Source organism: Corvus cornix, chromosome 5, assembly GCF_000738735.6.
Source record: "Corvus cornix cornix isolate S_Up_H32 chromosome 5, ASM73873v5, whole genome shotgun sequence".
NCBI classification, from domain to species: domain Eukaryota; kingdom Metazoa; phylum Chordata; class Aves; order Passeriformes; family Corvidae; genus Corvus; species Corvus cornix.
Window position 1 is genome coordinate 26,426,016 of NC_046335.1, and position 23,132 is coordinate 26,449,147.

Consider the following 23,132-nt stretch of genomic DNA (forward strand, 5'->3'; position numbering starts at 1 on the left):
TACTGAAGTACCTAAGTTTTCTGCTACTCCCAGAATGCACTGAGAATTCCCATGTTACAGAGACCAGAAAAGTGAAGACAGAAACAATCATGGGGATGCTTAAGAATTTTAGTAAGCTAGTCAATTAGGAGTCTTTGCCAAGAAAGTCTTATTTTATTATTTGGGCTAGACCTCAAATCAATTTTTTTTTTTAATTAGAAAAAAACCTACATTTAAAAAAAAAGAAAAAAAACCCAAAAAACAAAACAAAACTTGGCAAAGTCAATTCTCCTGTTTAACCAGGCCACTCAGCAGGCTGACATTCAGCTTTTAGACTGTCTTTTTCAAAATATTTTCTCTTTACTGACAGAAGCTGCTATAAAAAGTTTGTCTCGGTGTCCAGCTGATGATTGACAGTGGGGCCAGAGAGACTGCAGTAGGCTTAAGCAAGGAAAAAGAGCCCTAGCTGTGCCACAGTGATGAAGTAGAACAAGGTTTTCACACTGTACAATCACAGAATATGCTGAGTTGGAAGGGACCCGCAAAGATCACTGAGTTCTGCACAGGACCATCCCCAAGCATCACACAATGTGCCCAAGAGTGCTGTCCAAACACTTTTTGAACTCTGTCAGGCTTGCTGCTGTGACCACTTCCCTGGAGAGCCTCTTCCAGCGCCCAGCTCTGGATGAAGAACCTTTTCCTAATATCCAACCTAAACCTCCTCTGACACAGCTTCAGGCCATTCCCTTGGGTCCTGTCACTGGTCACCACAGAGAAAAGATCAGTGTCTGCCCCTCCTCTTCCCCTCACAAGGAAGTTGTAACTGCAATGAGGTCTCTCCTCAGCCTCCTTCAGGCTGAACAGACCAAGTGACCTCAGCCACTCCCATACAGCTTTGCCTCCAGGCCCTTCACCATCTTAATTGCCCTCCTTTGGATGCTCTTCAATACCTTTATATCTTTCATTTATTGTTGTGGGACCCAAAACTGTCCCCAGCACTGGAGGTGAGGCCGCCCCAGTGCAGAGCAGAGAGGGACAATCCCCTCCCTTGCCCGGCTGGTGATGCTGTGCCTGATGCCCTCCAGGACACGCTTGGCCCTCCTGGCTGCCGGGGCACTGCTGACTCAGATTCAATTTGCCATCAACCAGGACCCCCAGGTCCCTTTCCATGGCACTGCTCTCCAGCATCTCATTCCCCAGCCTGTATGTACATCCAGGATTACCCTGTCTCAGGTGCAGAATCCAGCACTTTCCCTTGCTGATCTTCATATGGTTGGTGATTGCCCAGCTCTCTAACTTGTTAAGGTCTCTCTGCTCTGTCTCCCTGCCCTCAAGGGAGTTCAACAGCTCCTCCCAGTTTTGTATTAGTGGCAAACTTGCTCAGTATCCCTTCCAGTCCTGTGTTCAAGTCATTTATGAAGAGCACAGGGCTGAGGATGGAGCCCTGTGGAACCCCACTAGTGACAGTCTGATGTCACCTCATTCACTGTAACCCTTCATGCCCAACCCATGAGCCAGCTGCTCACCTATCCCAGGATATGTTTATCCAGCTGTGTGCTGGACATTTTATCCAGAAGGATTCTGTGACAGACAGTATTGAAAGCTTTACTGAAATCCAAAAGAAATAGATCAACTGGCTTCCCTGATCAGCTGGGTGGGTTACCCAGTCGTAAAAGGAAATCAGGTGTGACAAGCAGGACTTTCCTCTCACGAAGCCATGGTGGCTGTGACCAGTGACTGTGTTGTCTTTCAGGTGCTTTCCAACGGCTACCATAATAATCTTCTCCATAACTTTATCAGTCACTGAAGTGAGACTGACAGGCCTGTTGTTTACAGGGTCCTCCTTCTTGCCCTTCAAAATCAGGACAACATTCACCAGATTCCAGTCAGCTGGGACCTCTCCAGATTCCCAAGACCACTCAAAAATCATTGAGAGAGGTTTTGTGATTACATCAGCCAGCTCTTTGAGGATTCTCAGATGAATCCCATCAGGCCCCATAGATTTGTAGGGAACCAGCTGGAGCAGCAGATCCTGTACAGTTTCAGGGTCGACTGGGAGTTGATCATTCTCATAGTTATGGTTCTTCAGCTCAGGGCACTGAGACCCCCTTAGTCTGTCATCCGTGTTGAAGATGGAGGCAAAGAATGCATTAAAGAGCTCTGCTGTGACCCTGTTTGTGAGGTGACCATCCTCATCCTGGAATGGGCTGATGTTATTTCTACACTGCCTTTTGCCATTAACATATTTGAAAATCTCTTTTTATTGTCCCCCACAGTTCTGGCTTCAACTCCAGTTGAGCTTTGTCTGCATGAATTTCCTCCCTATAGCAGCAAGCAATATCTTTTTATTCTTCCCATGTCACCTGACTTTGCTTCCACTGGGCATTCACCTTCCTTTTTTTTTTTTTCCTTTATTTCTAAGAGCAGATTCCTATTCAGTCAAGTTGGCTTCCTGCCTTGCCTGCTTGACTTCTGTTGTTTGGGAAATGCCTGCTCCTGTGCCCTTAGGAGGTGTTTAAAAAGTGACCAGTACTGATAGACTCCAGCACCTGCAAGAATATTTTCCATGGGAATGTCATTCACTCATTCTCAGAGCAGAAGTCTTCTCTCCTCATGTCCAGAGCTGAAGTTTTCCTGGCACTTTTCCCTGTGTCAACAGAGATGTTAAACTCTGTTACTTTGTGGTCACTGTGGCCAAGACAACCACCAATCTTCACTCATGAGACCCACTCTGTTGACAAGCAGCAGATCAAGGAGGGTGTCCTTCTGAGTAGGCTCCTTTAGGACCTGTCCCATGAAGTTGTCATCCTGGTTTTTAGGAATCTTCTGGCCCAGGTTATACCAGCTGTATGATGCTCCCAGTCAGTTTCTAGGAATTTGAAGTCTCCACAAGGACAAGGGCAGTTAACTTGGAAGTGCCCCTTAGTGAGGAGGTATCTTTTCAGCTTTTTACCAGGCAGTGCTGGTAGTTTAATGCCTTAGAAAGCCTCGAGCAACCCAGAGAGGTAGCATGGGCAATCTAGCATTTTAGTAGCTCTAAAATCGGTAACTGTATCAGCTGCAAAGCAAATACCACCGGCAGAAGCAAAGAGGGAGAAATACAGCTCTCTGCTCGAACTTAATTTTCTGCAGTTAGAAGCTTTCAAAAGAAACAGATGACAAGAGATGTTCGCAGAAAGGGCAGCAGAGTCAAAAGGGGGCGGGGCCTCCCTTGATCTTCTCTTTTATTCCGAGAAGGGGAAAGGGGAGGACTGGGGGCGGACCTGGGGTGACCGGCCAATCAGATACTGCTGAAGAGTTTGAGTTACATTTGGTTTTGCCCGCACTTAGAACAAAGAGGTTCAGAGCACATGGCAGAAGCAAGTATCTTTGGGAAGGGGAGGGGAAGCTTAGAACAGGCAGCAACACCTTAGTCCCTCAATGAATGATTTGTCAGCATCATCGTCCGGCCTGGGAGGTCTATAGTAGACTCCCACAGTGACATCTGCATTATTTGTTTGCTCCTTGATTCTTATCCAGAGGCTCTCAACTGTGCCATTGCCAAGTGTGAGCTCCATACATTCTACCCCTTCCATTACATACAGTGCCACCCCTCCACCTCTTCTGCTCTATCCCTCCTGAAAAGCCTGTAACCATCTGGCAGGGCACTCCAGTCACAGCACTCACCTCACCAGGTTTCACTTTTTCCAGTGATGTCAAATCTCTGGGACTGGACCAAGGCCTCGAGCTCCTCTTGTGTTTGTTCCTCATGCTGTGAGCATTAGTGTAGAAACATTTCAGGTGTGGTACTTTGTAGCCAACACCCAGTGAAGCAGATTGAGGGATCCCATTAGTGCTCATTTCCTCCAGTTTTGGCACACCATCCCATCCTTCATCACTGGAGAGCCTGGTTTTGTCCCTTTCCCCCTTCCAAGCTAGTTTAAAATGAGGCCCACTAGCTCCTGTGCTAGAACTCCTTTTTCCCTCTGGAATAGGTGCATCCCATCAGATATCAGTAGACCAGGTGTTGAGTAGATCCTCCCATGGTCAACAAACCCAAAATTATTCTGCTGATACCAGCCTGAAAGCCATGCATTGACCTGATGGATTTGTCCTTATCAATATTATTCAGTGTTACTGGAAGAATAGATGAAATCACTACCTGTGCTCCTGTTGCCTCTACCAATTGTCCCAGGGCCTGGAAGTCTCTTTCGATTGCCCGCAGACTTCTCTTTGTTATTTTTCCACTGCCAGTTGGAACAACCAATAATGGATAGTAATCAGGGGGCCTTACTAGACTGGAGAATTTTCCAGTAATATCCCTTATCAGAGTCACTGGGAGACAGCATACTTCCCCTGTGAGTTGGGTCTGGTTTGCATATTGGACCCTCCATTCCTCTTAGAGTCTCCTATGATAACTACCCTTCTTTTCCTGCTAACAGAGGAAGTCTCGTTGCCAGGTACAGGTGGTGTTGTCTTAGGAAACCCCCTATCCCACAAAGACCTTCGCCCACCTCATCAGTTGTCTGGCCTTCTAGTTCCAGAGTCTCACACCTGCTGTAGAAGTTACCAGTCCTACTTGTCAAATTCTGAGGAGGAGGAGGAGGAACCTTCTTCCTGGTACATGCAGTGATCTGCTTCCAGCCTTCACACTTAACAGTCCCTTGGCTAACAGTCCTGTGACTAATTACCCTGCAGGGTTCTGAGTCCATCTGCTTCTCCACTACAGTGGAGGTTCAAGACTCCTGAGAGTCCTAAAACTGCAGCAGCTCTGACAAGAATTGGTCTCTCTCACTTGCTCGCTCGAGTACTATGTAGCCTGTTCATTTCTTCCTGTAGCTCCTTCAGCTGGTAACAAAGCTCCTGACCCACAGCACACCTTCTGCAAAAGAACTGTTTGTCAGCCCCAGCGTCCTGAAGAGGCATCAGACACTCCTGGCAACCTGTGACATCTACCATCAGCAGGCATGGCTGGCCAGAGGCCCCTGACATAATATGGACAGATAAAAGCACGTTCAGGACATGTTTCTGAGACAAAAGAATGAAAGAACACTAATGATACAATAATAGGAAAAATATTAAAATGAAAGTCTAGGAGGACAACATAAATAAAAAACAGAAAAAGATTCCATCATCCTTTCCTAAAATGTTTGAATGAAAAAGAAGCAAATCCACTGTCTAGATCTGACAACTCTATACATTTTCCAGTATACTGGAATATATATCTAGGACCCAGATTCTGAAGTCACAAAAAGCTGATTTCCCTGCCTTTGGGTTTCTGATATTCCGAATTTTAAATCAGTCAAATATTCTGGTTTTAGATCATTAATTGATTTTAGCCACTAACCAGACAATGAAGTTTTACCAAAAGCCTGGTATACTGAATCAAAAAAACAGCCACAATGATTCAGCAGTAAACATAGGTAAGCATAACGTTTAAAACTGACTAATAACTAGTGGTAGTCTTGGGTCAGATCTGAATATTTTTGCAATTAAAATAGCTACATTTTTCTGTCCAGGGAAGAAAGAAACTGCACTACATGAGGAAGCCTTTCTTCACCCAAAAGAACTCCAGAAAATCCCACAGCAAAAATCTAAAAAACCCGAAGAAGCCACAAAAGAGTGTTTCACTTGTTATTATGGAAAGGGCACTGAAGTGTTTTAACCAAGTGGTCCTCTGCTGTGTCCTGATTGACTCTGCAACTGAGAATGCAATTAGCTACTTGCATTGAGCAGTTAAATCTCTCTATAAGTGATTTCTAGATGGATATGGAACTCAGAGGCCTTGTTTTGTTTTCCAGAAATGTTACAACTGCAGTCAGCGTATCTTCAGTGTATCTGACCAATCTGTAAAATCTTAACAGTAAGCTGGCACGCAAAGTATCTTTCATCTGATCCATAACACCGTAGCTGCCATGGAACACTCCACTCATCTAGGTGTTGTGTTCAGGTTTCACTACATCCACAACCTTTTAAGCCTCCTCTAGTCTGAGAAAACTGTATTATTGTCTTTAGTGATTTTGCTGGCACAATGACTAGGCATGGACCTTCCTGGTTCCCCCTCCACAACAGACTATTCTATTCCAGTAAGACAATGCCAGCCTTGTTCTCCGGCTGTCAGGAACAGAAGCAAAGAGCATGAACCCCTGTAATTTTGGCCTCATCCTTTCCAGTACACACAGAAGTTGAAGAAAAGGTATACAGATTTTTCCACATGTTCCAAAGTACCCTTTACTTTCCTAGCACATGAGGCTGTGGACAATACAGTTCTTAAGTTTCCCTGTTATCCATGAGAATTTCTTGAGCTTCAAGCAGTAGTGTCCACACCTGTTTCTGTCCCCTCACCACCCCCAGTCAGCCACTGCCTGTGCTATTCTCTTCAGCCACATTTCTTCAGCTTCAGCTGACTTTCTCCCATACCTTGCACGAGCTTCATTTGTCTCAGTAAGCATGTTACCCATTCATCCCTCCCAAGTCCAAGCCAGTATCTCTGTCTCTACAGTTTTAAAGACTCAGAGTTAACAGATGCCCTTGTTTCTACTGTTCTGACCTCTCTTCCTATAGGCATGTTCTGAATCAAATGGGAATGATTTAACTTTTCTGTTGTACGTATTTGTGTGTCCCTGAATAAATATACACGTGCACACCAGTGTGACAACCAAACTCACACATGTCTGCAGACACAATTAGCTACGCCGTGCAAGCTACAGACTCAAATGGTGATCCACCCACATATCCAGAGGGTGCTCATCCTAAATACCTAGTTATTTACGCTGAGTTTCTAAATTGCAAACAGTGAACTGCCTTCCATCACAAATATTCTTTGATGAACATGCTCTAGATATTTCATATAGCCTATTTAAACTGTATTATGACAAATAGCTACAGAAAGAGAGAGCTGGAAGAATAGGTAAAATGCTACTGTTCCAACTATATAGGATTTTATGTACCCAGGAATTAGTGACTATGCAAGACACAAGGCAAATAAGAGGCCAGTCTTATGGCAATTGAAATAGTAGCTGCTATTACCTTTAACTCTCTAATAAAGACCTATTCATCTCAAGGAAAGTAGATCTTATTGAATTTATATTAAATCCAACCTTCCTCTGACAATTTGAAAAACGAGTCTCTGGAAAAGTCACCCAATTATTCTGGTAGGAACTAAAAAGTACAAGTGTGACAGAGCTTTTCGTTTTCAAGAAATATTAGTGAGAGACAAAGCAGATTGTTGAGGTTTAAGGACATAGAAGACTTTAAATGACAGAAAAAAAAGAAAATTATTCAGGGTATTCAGACTTTTTTCTTAACAGTTCTTGAAAGATGGCGGGTATATGGTGAAAGGGGTTAAAAAAAGGCTCAGAGAAAAAACACGCATTGCACAGTTACAAAAATTGATATCACACAGCAGAACGTGTTTTGAGAAAATTGTGTCGTACATATACAAATCAAGGGGGTATTTTTCATCTGACTAGAATGAGGATAAAAAACAGCATTATTTTCACATTCTAAATCTGCATCTAGATACACCATTGAAAAATCTCTAGCCAAAAAAAAACCTGTAAGCAATAGTATGATAGTTCATTCTACTGCAATTTTTTTTTACCAGCATAGCAAATTACATCTGTGACCTAAATTTTCGTATGTTTATTGAGAGAATAGTTCACTACCATATAACAAACATTGTGACACCGGTATTCATGTTTTAACTAGTATTTTTTGAGTCCCTTGCATTTGAGACCATAATCAAATTATGTTCTACAGTTCCCCACTTCCTGCTTCATTGTATTTACCTGTTTTCACCTGGCAGAGACTCTTTGCAGTGTTCCTCTGGAATTCATACTGTGGTTTCCCAAACACAAGCCTCAAATCAGGGCAAACATTACTGGAAGTGATGGGTACATTAAAACCACTAGTAGGCACTAATCTACCTGTCCAAGCACTCCCTAAAGCTCTACAGAGTGCTGGTGGTCCCTGACACAACAAAGAATGCAGCCATCTTTCTGGGGCTGGAGGTGAGGAAACAGTGAGTACAAGCAGTGGTAGAGGAAGCTATGGGGATTGCAATGAATATTTAGTAATATAGGTTAGTGGTGGGGAGAATTTCAGTATCAAAACACAAGCATGAAGGGCAGGGAAGGAAATAGTTAATTCTGGTTTATAGTTACTACTGCATTTGGCCTGAAATAAAATAACTTTCTGTTCTTAATGTCATCTTGCTACCTTCATGCAATATGCAACACCTGTATCAACTGAAACTATGTTTTTCATTCTAATGCAGATATAAAATTTTGCTTAAACATAGCAATAAAGGGCTGATATTTGCATACATTGGATTTGGTCATCCAAACTGAATTTAGTTGTTTGTCAATGAAAAATACCTGTGCATAAGAGTCATCAAAGCAAGTCAAAATACAAAGTCATAAATATTGTATTGTGGGTACAAATGGGAGACATATGATAACCATCAGTAAGCACTTATTTACGATTTACAAACTAGTCTTAGATAAGAATAAGGAAAAAGTTAAAACAATATACAAATATTAATCTACAAGAAGCTACATACCAAAATGAATTTTAACATATTTCACCAAATGACCAATACCTTATCAAATATGTATCTGTAAAGAGGTAAGTCTTACCTTTACAGCAAGTACACTTGGAACATGCAGAGCATCAACTCTTAGAGCAGAGGAGCCCTTGTAAAGCCCTACTTCCCCTCTGCAGAGCCTGACATTGAGCAGCATTTTCTGCTACACTCCAGCTTATTGCAAACATCCTAACAGCACATGGATAGAGTGTTCATAGGCATCCAGAACTGAGACCATACACATCAAGACTCTAGCATTCTCCAGTAGCAAGTAAAAGAAAACAGCAAAACTCCCACTTTCAGCCATGGACATACTGCTGCTCTGCCACGAAGTTCCTGTAGAGATATTTGCAGGATCTGTATGGCCAGTGCTAACCATCCTTTCAAAAGCACTCAGCTCAGGAGACTCTACAAGTCTGAAAGCTCAGAGAAGGTTGCCACCTCCTTAAACTGTTCCTGAGGAAAAGGGGACTTATTCTAATAAAAGCCAATGCATTGAAGAGTCAGACAATTCCCATATAAAAATGATCTAAACATCTGTACAATAAGGTATGTGATCCCCCTTCTTGTGAATTCTTAAATTCTAAGGGCAGAGTCTCCCTCAAACTAAGGCAGACAATCTATTCCTTGGTTTCAACCTAAAATAGGTTGTATCTGGTGTGAACTAGGGGGAAGGAGAACTAGTTCATTGTTTGGGCTAGTTTTATTCTTTTGAAATAGGCATTGCTGCAGGAATGCATCAAAATATCTAAGCAAGAGAAAGTGAAAAATTTGGAGTGTAAAAAATTCAGAAAAGTTAATGTAATTTTCTATGGTTTGGAACATATTTCATTCAATTTAGTGACAATGTCAATAATTAGATTTCAGTTTGACCTTCAAAATACAACCTAGACCTGGAGCGGTTGATTAGCTCTTCTTTCAACATTACACAAAAAATCTGTTTATAACTTGCAAGTGCACTTAGTGAGGAGGTGAGGTAAAAATAACCCAACATCAACAATAGAAATATCCCTATCTAATGAAGTTGCCTTAACCTGTTCAGTAAACTTAAGAGCTTTTGCCTGTTACACAGTACCATGATGCCATAAGATACAAATCTATCAGCTGTGAACTTCACAGCCATTCAGTAGTACTCCTTTATGGGCGATTATCTGATTCCATGCCTTTCCCAGCAATTTCAATGCCACAGTCACCACTGATGCTGATGCATGGTCTGGATACATGCCTGATGCTCCCCAGAGTGATATGAATCAGAACTGTCTCAGTCACGCTGGGTCCAGCATGTAACACAACCATCACCAGTAATCAAGCAGCAATGCAGCAGCTCTAAAAGCTGCTGCCCCTGGAAGCAAGAAGGCCTCCTGCTGTGATAACCATAAAATGCTCCCTTACGCATAAGATCTAGGTGTTGCCCAAAGCACACAGCAAGGCATTGTGCCTGACTAGATTACGATTGCCAGGCTTTTCACTTCAATACTGGTTGAGAGATTTTTGAGGGGGTGAAAAAGATCAGAATACTTTTGGAAAGTTTTTGTTTACATCATTTGATTTCAAGGCAAAGGAGATCAACCATGTGGGATTTACCACTATCACAGTCAGGCAAATCACACCATCAGCAAGATTCTATGGAGACCAAAACTTAAATAAGTAAAATATGTCAAGCAACTAAGAAGATTAGATTTCTCACCCTTAATGCAAGTCTACAACAAGAATATCTGAAATGACAAAAAATTTAATTATATTATGAAAAATAGGATTGATTTTTAAATGCAATACAGCTCTTGAGTCTCTTTATCCCAATGATTATTCAGTACAGAGTCGAGGAGCAACTAATGTCCCTTCAAATTCTACAATAGGAGTCTTATTTTGTTGAGCTCTGAAATCAAGAATAGTGAATTACTAAAATCAGATGAGGTCGGCATTAGGAGCATTTTGCCAATAGAGCAATCTTGGTACACCACTGTGGCAAAGCACTAAGCATGTAATCAGCTATATCAGCAAGGATCAGCTTTAGACTCATACAGGAAAGTCATCACTTATTAGCAAAACAAGCAATATCAATAAAAGAATGGTTTTGCAAGTAAAATAGTATATGCTATAGCAGTTTCTGCTGATGGATCTTTGTCCAATTGGGATACTACATCACTTAGAGATTGATCAAGCTATACCAAAATATACTATAGACTTGGCTTGTATTCTGCTCTTAGCTCAGTATTTCCCTCTGTACCTACTGAATAACAAAATCCATTCAATCCAACCTGCAAAGTTAGCACATGCCCTTTTTAGTAAAACATCTAGCTCAAAATGTAGAGCACAGCAGCATTCTTGAGGCAAAGAAAATACTGCTAGACAAAGCAATGGTACATGCTGTACCACAGCAAGTTACAACCAATCCATTGATCAGTATTGGTCACTAATTACTCAGGTGACAGGCTGCCTAGTGTACAGCCCAGTGCAGAGAGTGTCTGCAACCCTGTGATGCATCCAGACAGCCTCAGCACCACCAGGCTGCCAAACTCATTGCAACCTGCAGTGTGACTGGTTACACAAAGTCTTTTACAGCTTGAAAACCTTCGCACTGACTCCCTGTGCCTGGACCTATATGTTCATCACTGAGAATCACCAGCAGAGTACTTCCAGAAATGCCAGATTTTCTACAGGGGAAAGGGGAGCTGCTCAACAGCCCCTCTCTTCCAGCCCTGTGAAGCAGGAGGTACAGTGGCTTACATGAAAGGATATGCAGAAGGAGACATTTCCTCTCCTGACACTGCAGCGGCATTAGAGGTAGCAAAGGTAATAACCATAATTAATGAAGTCCAATGCAGTCACAAGGCTTGCAGGACTACTGCTCTCGGCATGTAAATGAGTCACTGGAATTTAGCAAAAGGGTGGAAAACTATACAGGACACTTCTAGGTAAGGAGACAATTGACCAACGCATAGAAATTCAGCAGCCCAAGACCTGCCACAAAGATGTGTACAGATCCTGGCTGTGAGTCAGCCGTAGAGGAAACACACTGCAGTGTCACAGCTAGCTACGGACAGCTACATGAAATTAATTCATTCAACTGCTGCTCCATTCCCCACAGTCCATTTAGCTGACTTTTGTGTGGAGGTAGGGGAATTTCACCTTTTATATAGATGCAGCTGGAAAGACTACACACAAATTATTCCCAGTACACAACACATACTCTAAGTAGTGCAGCCTGATTAAATGGTACATGATGCAGCATCTTAAACTACTCTGCATCACAGTCTGCAATCTCAAAGATGGCACAGACCCAACGTCACTTATGGAACTGTAAGACAAAGTTCAAAGCAACTATAACAGGCAAAGTTATCTCCTTGCATGGGTCTCCTGTTGCTCAGTGAGCCGAAAGTTTGAAGTGTGACAGACTGTATCTTTCCTTCTTGTTGACCAGATTTTTTGTTTGGTATCCATTAGAAATTTATTCCCTATTTACCAGAAATTAAGGGCAAATCTTAATTATATAATTTTTAGTTCATATGGTACAGTGGTTTTCTTGCTATTTGTTGTTTTGGAGTTGGGTTGGGATTTTTTTTTGTTAGGTTTTTTGGAACAATAACACAGAATCACTTCATGCCTAAAACAATTAAAAATTGCCAACTTCCTTATGCACTCAGGTAGAAGTATGCTTTATACCTCATTGTCTCTTTCCTTAAAATTACTGAATTTTCTTTCTTTTCAGAAGTGTGTATTCCATGTGTGTGCATATATGTACACATGTGCACGTGAACATGGAACTTTTAAGACCACAAACACCTAACAAATAGCTGTACAACAACAAAAATAAAATTTTACAAAATGCAATGCAAATCTTGTCTTCTGTATACCAGTTTGAGATGATGCAGACTTTGCTAAATATTTGTGTGTTTTAACTGGAGCACTATTTGTCTCAAAGTGAAAGCAAATCAGCAGAAATGCTGTAAACTGACTACAGGTATCACTATCATAATGGAATTTTAGCATGTTTGTTATACCAGTTTCTTTATAAATAAGTTCAAAGTTTAGCAATATGCCTGTATCTGGGTGTGAAATGAGCTGTGTCACTTTTACGTCATAAAACCCTATGGCTAGGTAGAAGAATTCATTGATTGCTAAATAACACAACTTAAGCCTTAAAATTAGGCAAGATACAGCACTGTGCAGGGCTTCTAAGTAGCCAAATAAAGAAAAACAATATTTAGAACATGATTTTGAGGTTTCCTCCATTTTGGGAGGTGGAGAAAAAATGAGTAATGAAATGTTAACCGAAAGGTTCATTTTTAGTAAACTCTGAACTTTTTTTTCAATAAAGCCTTACGCTTGCTGACTTCATCATTTAATATTCTAGTCATCTGAAAAACACATGTAGTTCTAAATAAAAGCACCAATTTGAAAAGAAATTTAAAATAATTCATTAAGGAAGAAAACTAATATGAAAGATTTCAGGATTTCCAAAAACCACCTATTTGCTATTCTTTTTAGAGAAACACAATCACTAAATTTGCTAACCATTTGCAAATAATTTAGCTTTGTTTCCAGAAACAGCTTTCAGAAAAAGAAAAAAAAAAGGAAATTCACTAGTAGCCGTCACTACGAGCGCACAAATTTTCAAAGGAGAATTGTCTCTGTATTTCAACAACATCACTATGCAAAACAAGCCTCACATTACTTGAAAGAAGGCTGAAGCCATCTCGTACTGCTGCAAGTAAAGAGTGTGCTCATGACTCACTGCCCCTGCCTGGTTGCAACTCATCAGTGCCGGCAGCCCTAATCTGCTCCCAGACATTATGACCAGCAGCTCTGATATATGGATTAGATCTACCCCAAGTACTCCGTGCAGGGAAAGAACTCCATGAGCCCTTTATTCCCTACAGAGTACCTGTGCAGGAGAATAAATCAGTGATATGAAAGAAAACATGAAATCCTTCCCAGTAAAATTTGCAGATGACACAAAAGATAATAAAATGGTAAATACCGGGGAGTTGTCAGTTGCACAGATTTCATGGCAGCCTGGGCTCACCTGAATAAGATGTGTTTTAACACAGCTGAGCACAAAGCTGTCTATCTCATAACTCAGAGCACACATTCCAAACAAAGACAATATAATAAGCTAGAAATAGGCATATGGATGATGGTGGATAACCAAATTAATATTAACCTACAGTGCAATACCCTGGCTAGAGTGGTGAAAAAGATTCTTTGATGTACAAGGAAGTAAGCATGGAGTAGCAATAGGAAAGGATTACATAAATCACTACTGATGTTGAGACAGAGAATCTTTCTTTTCAAACAGCATGTAACAACATGGTTCTAGTTTATATCTGTGATCCTGAGCATTCCCACAGGAACAACTAATGGACTATACTAGTATTCAAACTAGGAAGCCTTAATCAGCTACAAGAAGCATTCAAATTCTGGAAAAGTTGCCTTGTTAGAAATGAGAAACCCGTGTCAAGGAGGAGGATAAATGATCACTGGTTTACTGTCTACAGATATTTAAATAGAGAGGTGGGAGGAAATGAGGAGTATCATGAATATTAAAGGAGAACTTTTCAGCTTCTTAATGCTGGATTTTGCATGCTTCTGCTACATAAAATTAGAAAAACTCAGAAAATAAGGTAACGATACTTTAACTTCTAGTAAGCACTGTTCATCTAAAGAGAAGCAGGATTTTCTTTCTTCTGAAGTTTTTATAATCAGCATTTTCCTTCTAAAAAGAACTAGAAGTTACAAGACTGTGTCAGTATCTTATATTGTTATTGTAAAGCAGATGAAGACAAAGAGTTGGAATTCTATCATTCAAAAGCATACTTAAAATGCTCCAGGACAGCTTTGTCACTGCAACTCCTGCCACTTATGTGAGCTTTATGGCAGGTATTTAGCTAGCTCCTTGTATTTGTGGGATAATTACTTCCCCTTATCCCAGCTTGTGGAATGATCATTTAAGCTGTTAGTAAGCCAAATGAACTGCTCACTCCCTTCCCAAGTCATATTTTCTATATATTTTGTATTAATGCTTCTGTATTTGTGCAAAGCAGCAAGTTACTGAAAGAGCATGGGAAAAATGAAACCTTGCTGAATACACAGAATAGCTCAGTCACAGATAATTTGAATTGATCTTTCCATTTCTGAAACCAGTAATATGACTTGTGAAAAAAAAAAAAAGACAAAACACTACAAAACCACAGCATAAAAAAAACCTTCAGAAAACCCTATGAAACAAATAACACACAAAGACCCCTTCATATCTGAAGTGAGAAAGAAATGCAAAAGCAATTTCAGTACAACATCAAAAAACCTGTCTCAACAGGGAATTAGCTAACTGTGACTAATACCCTATTGAAAGGGTGTGGTTACAGAACCTGAAGACCCAGACAGTTTAACAAAGGTAATTGCCTAATTTGTCAACTGACCAATACCAAATTCACTTCAGAATTTAACTCAGAATATGTATTAAAATTTGATCCTGCAAAGTTTAAGTGAATCTTCAAAATTTGTATTGAACTATAGACTGAACTGCACTTTGTAAATCTAAATATGGTCCTTTACTTTTCAGTGGAAGAAAATTTTCATGTAACGAGTATGCATCACACCTACTCTCTATTCAGGTTTCATCCCTTTAATCTCAAAGTAAAACTTTAAAGCCAGTGCAACATCTAACTGCATCATAATCAAAATATGACAAAATTTCTGTTACTAAAAAATGGTATTTTTGAGTGCTGTTCTCTCAAATGCTCCAATCAGCCAAGGATTAGATGTTCAACTTAATAGCCAGTGATCATTAATCATTTTAAAGTGCCACAGCTAATCTCATTTCTAACCCAGAGAAAGCCCACTCACGTCTTATGTGTAAGGGTGACGTTGGCTCACTTTTGAACATGTTTTAAATTTGGTTAACGACTCCGTTTTCCTACCTGTAAAAGACTTCCAGAACACCTCAGCACAGAGAACCCACAGATATGCTCAATGCTACACAAAGGCAAGAGCAAACATAGGCAGGTAACAGGGATAAAGTTTTTCCAGGCAGCCTCACACTGAGGCTGTAAGGATCAGTTGACTTATGTCAAAAGCCTGTCACACATGAGTATAGCAGTGGCTTCTCTGCCATTTGCTGATAGAGAATGAATGGGGTTGTAAGCTTTCAATATTTTCTGAGAGGTCAAATTTATGAAGAGGAGATACCTAGAATCTTCTTCAAATACATCTATTAAATTCACATTGTGAGAAGTAAAATCAAGCTGTGAAGTGACAGAACATTGCCACAAAATGAAATCCACTGTGGCCTCTCCTTCTTGTTTTACGAGAGCAGAGCAAACTAAATAGCAGCTTCTTCAATATTTCTCTCTTAAGTTAACCCCTAAACATGGGATCCTGAAGCCATTATTGGAAAAAATACTCACGTACCCTGCAGCATTAGCCTGAATGATAATCCTTGTCTTACATGTTATATATTTTTCCTGGAGCTAAAATAATTGTTTAAGACTAGTGTATCTTTTCTTTAGCTATATAGTATCAGAGGAGTCAGAATATACAAAAAAAATTTCTGAAAAGCCTTATGTCTTTCTAAGGCAATATGGGCAGCACCACAACTAAGAAACAAGATGGAGAAAACAGCAACTGCTCATCCATCATCAACCTTTCTATGATGCTTAAATGACTGTACTGACCTGAACCAGCAGACCCAGCTGCCAAGGGGCCAGTTGGGAGTTCTAACCCACTTTGACAAAGTTAAAGGCTCTTCATTTGGAACCACTAGCTCCTCTTCTGCAGTTTTTTTGCAGCTTTGTCCACATTAAGGTGGTGATGGGCACTACAGACCACTTCAAGTACCCATCTTCCCACGCTCTGCATCTGGTTTAATTCCCTCACTAGAAACCCCAGGAGAGCTATTTGGCCTGTTGAAAGGTTTATATTCTCATTTGTGTTTAGTATGGCCATTAGGTTTCTCATGTATGCAAACCAATCCTGACTTTGTTATATCAAACTGATAAATACATAAAATGGAATTTAAGCCTTTAGAGGCTGAATGGAATGAAAGTTTAGGCTTGCACCTCCTTTTCTCATTTGTACAAATATTTATGGGTTTGAGTCAACATGGAGTCTGACAGGAGCTTACTTTGGTCTATCAAGTTTGGATGCTTTGAACATTTACAGGCTCAGGATGAAAATGTGTACGTAACCAAGCTACCCCTTCCAGGACAGATTGCTCCCCTTAGACTGAAATCACTGAGCCTTCTTTCTATGTTCTTTTCACTAACTTGCTGAGAGAAATGAAAACAGCTAGTAAGACTGTAGCTGTATTTGTGGGATTTAAATGAACTAGGTGTTTTCCTTACATATTTATTCCACGCTCTTGATTTCAGGAGAAATAGTTACCACAGAATTTTTCCCTGTTGTCTATATTCCTTAAGAAAGACATGACTTTTAAGTCTCCTTAATATGGACAGGAAAAAAGTAAGGAAGAGATGATTCTTCCACCATTGCCTGGGAGATAACACACAATAGCCACCCAGGTGATATCCTGAATGGTCATTTGGTGAAGTGACTTCCAGGCTAAGAACAAAAAAAATGCTGAGACATCCTCTGCTTGTACTGATTCCCTGCAGACAAGCAAAACCCCTCTTTTCTGACATGCCAGTATTCTTTGTAATTTAGCAACAAGTAAAACAAGAACATGAGCACATAGCTCTGCTCCTCTTCATCTGTCTTTGGAGATAATCTACCCATGGTTTGTTCACTGACACTCCATAAAGGTGAGGAAGAGGGCAAACCAGGAGTGGCTGAGCAAGCAGAAGAAAGATTTTTCAATCTGGGCGGAGGGAAAAACCTTGGCAGTTTGGTTACAGTGAAGTAGTTAGAACTGAAAAGAAATATTTCTTTTTGACAATTTTGTTTGACATCACCAAAAAAAGAGCCTGGACATACCTTGCTACAGCTGAGGGGACTGGAAAAGGGGAAATATTCAGGACTTGATGGACAGCTGTATTCCAGGCCAGTAACTGACAGGCCTCTGGTTTTACCTCCATAGCTTGAGACAAGTCCCTACCACTAGTGAACACAGAAATTATTTGTAATGATTTTGAAGCTTACTTCAGATCTTTTTAAAGAGCACATTTACATGTTTAGTGACCTAAAAAAACCCCTTGGGCCCATGGCAACCAAGGTGGGGGACAATGTAGGAGGGGAGGAATCTGTTGTCTTTTGCCACCAACTTTTGAAACTATGTTCCACTCCACTCCAAGTGAGGGATCCAGCAGCAGCTGTGAGACTCAGTTGCAAGAATATCATAAAGGGTGTAGAGAAATCTGTATAAGAATATTTACTATTTTGCCCATTTTGAACATATTAGCCAATGTAACCATAGTCCAGTTCCTCAGGAACTTGTGCTGCAAAAAGCTTTTTGCAATATTTTTTTTTAATAGCACTAGAATGTATTTACTAATCCATACTTTAAAGAACTTTTACAAACTGTTATTTCCAGTATGTATTAGCACTAAAATTTGCTTTAAAATGTCACTTCCACAAACATTTTCTGAAAAGTACTTTTGGCATAGAAGGTCATGGTATGAGCCTCTAAAATCTTTACAGAAAGGATCAGAATATCTCGATTTCAACTGCTAAGTAACTTTACACAAAATACCTTTAGCGGGTACATGCTCAAGCATAAATCCAGAGTAGGCTCTGCATAATACTTCTTTTAATTTTAAAATGAGGTAGAGGGGAAAAAAGTCAAGTTCCAAAACCCATGATTCTCTGTCCTGTCCTACTCTGCCTGGCCAGCCCTTAAAATTCCCTTAGCTTTCACAATAAGCGGTTTGCTGCTTTGTGCCCAGCCCAGAAATTATCCTTCATGAAAAAGGAATCACGCAGCCATTTCTGTTGACAGCCAGTGGCATTTTTAGATCCATTCTTCCTTTCCCAACGTAATCAGGGGAAAGACTGAGCATACAAGATGCACATGAACATCTAGTACCAAATGTTCATATGTCTTTAAACACTAGAGTCAAAGCTTTAAAAGTGTCACGAAAATAGCTTGAATTTTTTTTTTTTTTTTGGCTTGATTAGTGAGCAGTTTTCAGTAACTTGTTATTATATTTTTGGAAATAAATTACTATGGGAAAAAGTACCAAAAACATCCATTGGGAAGAAGACATAAAGAATGCCTCAGAGACCTTGAGCAGTGTGGAAGAAGTACTGAGAGAAAATTTCACTAATCAAAAAGGACTCTATATCTTTCTAAAGATCTAGCTGCTAGCATCCCAAAAATAATCCATGTTTTTTACAAGCAAAGTGAACTGGGCTATAATACTTCATAATTCACATTTCAGGAATGACAAAACATATCAAAATCAACACTGTTTCACGACAAGTCGGATTTTTGCATTTTTACTTTTTTTTTCTTTCCCAGAAAAGCTATTTTGCCGATGTTTATTTGCATTTGCAAAGGAACATCAATTCTTTCATTTTGTGGGCAGCACAGATAGCTGGTTTTAACTATACTGGCTGTAAATTCTATCTAATTTAAAAAAACAAAATGAAGATAATCAACTATACTGCAGCATTCAGAGTGAAGCCATCGCCGTATTTAACACTCATGACAAACTGTGCCAAGTTTTCTTATTTCCACAAAGTTTCAAAATCTTGAAGTTGTTCTAAAAACTGATATAAATAGTGCACAACAAATCTGTTTCATACGTCTAAATAAATGAATATATTTTTACGCTTACTGAAATTACAAGAGAAGTAAAACCACTGAAATTAAGTTCTGTGGTGACATTTAAAATCATACTATATGTAGACTGCTTCAGTTACCCTGGACACTGCCATTATTTAGAGAGATAGAAGGGAAAAGCCACAAAAAATTCAGAATGTCCAGGAAGTATTTCTGTCTATGTAAATCAGGAATAAATCATTCTCACACCAAAAGTAGCCATTCACAAAAAAAAAGCCAAGCAAGAGGTCAGATTTTCATTTTGGCTCACCAAGTTACACTGATGCTGTAATTATTTTGATAAATCTAGATTTCTCTTTTCCTCTCACTTCTGTAAACCAAAACGATAGTCTTCATTTACATCCAAGTAACAGCTTTTACTGATGTGGTTGTACCTATTACTAAGAGAAAAGATTCAGGAAACAAGCAGCAGGTTATAGAATCAAAAGAGGGAATGAGAGAATATGATCCAAAAACCATAATGAGTATGACTGCCCTTGCCAAAGAAACATTTTGTTTTAATGCAAAGTACAAGTAATTTTTAGAAGTTAAGGGGTGATTGGAAAATGAAATGTTATACAGAGAATGATAATGGTAACACTGGTACACAAAACAGGAATATAGTTGGAGCATGAAAAGCAAACACTAAGTGACAGAATGCAGTTTCAAAATCCAGTGAGATAACAGAGAATTCATAATGCATTTGCAATATATTAATACAAAATCATCTGCAATACACCTGTTAAATATATACTTTTTGATTCTATGTCGAAATAGATAATTAAATCCTTGTTGCAGTAAAATAGAAATTTCACTGCTTGCGAAACTAACAGAAGTCAAGCACTTTGCATTTGCCTGCCCAGAGCAAAAGCTTTTTTGTCAGAAGCACCAGTAATGATCTTGAGTTACGCACAAAAGCGGGCTCTGTTAGGGCAACGGACAAAGGCAAATGACTGCAAAGAAAGAGGACTCAACTTCAATTTAACTGTCCTGTAAGGTACATACTAATTAGCTTCAAAGCTATGAAATCCTAGCTAGCATGTTAAGTCTGCTACATGACAGTATAATTTGACTTCTTAAAGGATTATGCAAATTACAACTCATCATTCCATTACATGACTGAAAAAAAGTGACAGCTAATTTATACATAACACACCTTTCAAATCCCTAAGATGTGAAGCACCTGTGCAATACATTTTGCCTAGATTTTCTAGCGTGTACACTCTTGTTTATTGCACTGTACAGAAGCATACCTAAGAGATTTAGTAAAGTCTTAGGGTTTTTTATTTGCTTTTTAGCTTTTAGAGCACAATCCCAAAGAATGAAACAACATACTTCTGTCCCTGCTGTAGAGGTTTTGCACACAAGTGTAGAGTTTCAACACACGTGTAATTTCTGAATAGCAGGAGAGCACGAGCACTAAATGCACGAGCTAGAGGCAAGACTCACACAGATTTCAACATACTTCTGGTAGGTAGATTCACAGTAGATTCCGTCATATCGGTAGATTTTCCTACATTCTGATTGGTTGGGCAGAGGATGCTGGACAGTTATTCTGTAGAGGCATCAAAAACAGATAGACATGACTAGAGGATCTCTACAGGTAACTGTAATGCAGGACAAATCAGTATGTTGAAATTGATTTTTTAAGTTTTATTTTTAAATTAAATGCCTTTCTGATCTCTTTAAATCAACTGCCTTGTGCACATAACACCCACAGTTTCCACTTTTCAAAATTTGCACTGAGAGTAAACTGAACTTCAATTCTCCACAAGAATGGTGCTTTTTTCCCCATCAAATAAAAGTGGAAGAGGTATGGAATTTTATAAATCAAATTGATACTTCATGTAGTTTGTATATATACAGTAGTGCTTATAAAATTGATTATTTATTGTTTACTGTTTCAATCCTTCCTCAGGCAGAACATTCATTTATGTCAGCTGGGAGTTTGTCCAGACAAAGACCAAATAACCCTCCAATTTAAAATGTCAACAGCAATTCTCACATTTGCACAGAATGAGGATGTTGTGGTATTATGAGGACTGTGATTGAAGGTGCTCAGCACCATCTGAATAATGCCATATGTTCTCGGATCGAGTGAAAGAAAAGGAAAGTGATTGGCAGCAATCAGGAGGTGCGCAGCATCTTGTAAAATCAGGCCCTAAAAGATTTGTCAATCATTCTCTTATTCATCCCTCCCCAGCTCTGCGTTAGCAGAAAATATAATTTGGCTATAAAAATTCAATGTTGTTTTTAAAATATACTTGGGAATTGCACACAAAACAGTACCCACCAATTTTCTTTCTTTTCTTTCCTCCCTCTTCTCTGGATAAAAACACATTTTAGATGCTTTTGTATCTTCCACAAATTAATACCTTCTTCCCTTGTAATTTAATAGTATTTCACTGGAGTAGGGATAAATTATTTGAGAAATTTTACAGATTTTTCAAATGCAGAATTTTAGGCTAAGATTTTTTATAAATAAATATTCTAGTGAATAGAGAATTATTTTATGTTATCATTATTTTTATAGTATTAACATCTCTGAGCTAATCTTGGTTTTTAAAATTGTTTCAACAGTAATTTGAGACTGCAGGTTTGAGAAAAAAAATTAGTATCATTCTCCAGCTACAAGCTCTACAAGCAAATGGAAAGTTATCTACTGTGGAAACTGAGGACCTTCCTCAATAAGACTGCTCCTACAGTGTGTCAAGTGCAAACAATTTCATGTCTTTACAGCCCTAGTCCCTTGCTCATTTAAAGTAGAAACCTGGTCTAAACAGGCCTCAGCACTGCTTTGCCCCGTGGGACCCCAGAGGCAGAAGAAAGGAGACAGGTCTATGATGAAGGCAGGACCAAATACCTCTGAATTCTGGGATATTCCTGCATTCACTAATTAAGACATTATCAGAGAGACTTATTTATTGTGATACCTGGGGCCTTTAAGTTAGATGTCTAAGTACCATATACGCCATGCAAAGAAATTTAAGTATCTTAAAATGGGATTTAAAGCACAAATGCTACCTGCAGGGAACCATGTCAGCTAGTACAGGGGATATAGGAGAATTTCCTCTATGTCGTGAGTGCCTGGGAGACACAAGCCCTTCCCTTTTCATCACACAGAAATGTCTACATCAAAGAAAACTCAAGATTCAAAATATTTAGTCCATCATCACACTGGCTGATGAATTGTCCAAATTTAACTCCTTCTGTAATTTGTTTTGTTTGTTTGTTTTTTGCTTTGTGATACAAGACTAGAAGAGATGCCTGTTTTTTCATTGCTTCAGCAAAGACACTGGAGAACAAGTCTCTCAATGCCTCAGCCAGAGGATACTCAAACACACATCTTCCACTCTCCAAAAATTACCACAGACTCCTAAAACGAGGGACATGTTAACTCCTCCCACTAAAACAACAGCACTATTAAAGAAAAAAAGTCAGGATTCATTGGATGAAACAAAGTGAGACAGTGAGAGCAGGTTGTATTAAGAGTTATTAAAAAATGCATAAGCAATCCTTGCAAAAACTATCAGAATCCTTCCCAGATGAGTGCCCTCATCACAGGCCTTCAGAATTATGTTCTTTCTTCCAACCACTTCTTTGGCTAAATGAGTCTGGAATAGTAAATACTGGCTATTACTTGAGCAGTTAAACAAGTGCAGCAGAATACAGCTCACTCCAGAAAACCTTTATTCTGAAGCAGTTATAGTATTCTTTGGGGAAGTGGAAGATGTGGATTTGAACACCCTTGTGATTAAATAGGTCCTAAATAAGTATTCACTGCACCAAGCATGTGTAGAATACATGTCAGCCAGCTTTTGTTTGGTTGGTTTATTTTTTGCTCTTTTTTCAGATGACACAGAAATTGAA

General features: G+C 39.5%; 1 protein-coding gene across 5 annotated transcripts in view; it reads right to left on the minus strand.

Annotated features, from left to right (window-relative positions):
* NPAS3 (neuronal PAS domain protein 3) overlaps positions 1-23,132 on the minus strand; it is a 602,217-nt gene that overhangs the window by 497,493 nt on the left and 81,592 nt on the right. For 2 of the 5 annotated variants that reach the window (XM_039553020.1, XM_039553022.1), the window contains exon 2: positions 20,728-20,817. The exons of the other annotated variants lie outside the window; for them this stretch is intronic. In XM_039553020.1, the coding sequence (XP_039408954.1) occupies positions 20,728-20,817 (90 nt within the window). The remainder of the gene's footprint in view (positions 1-20,727; positions 20,818-23,132) is intronic. 5 annotated transcript variants of the gene reach the window in all.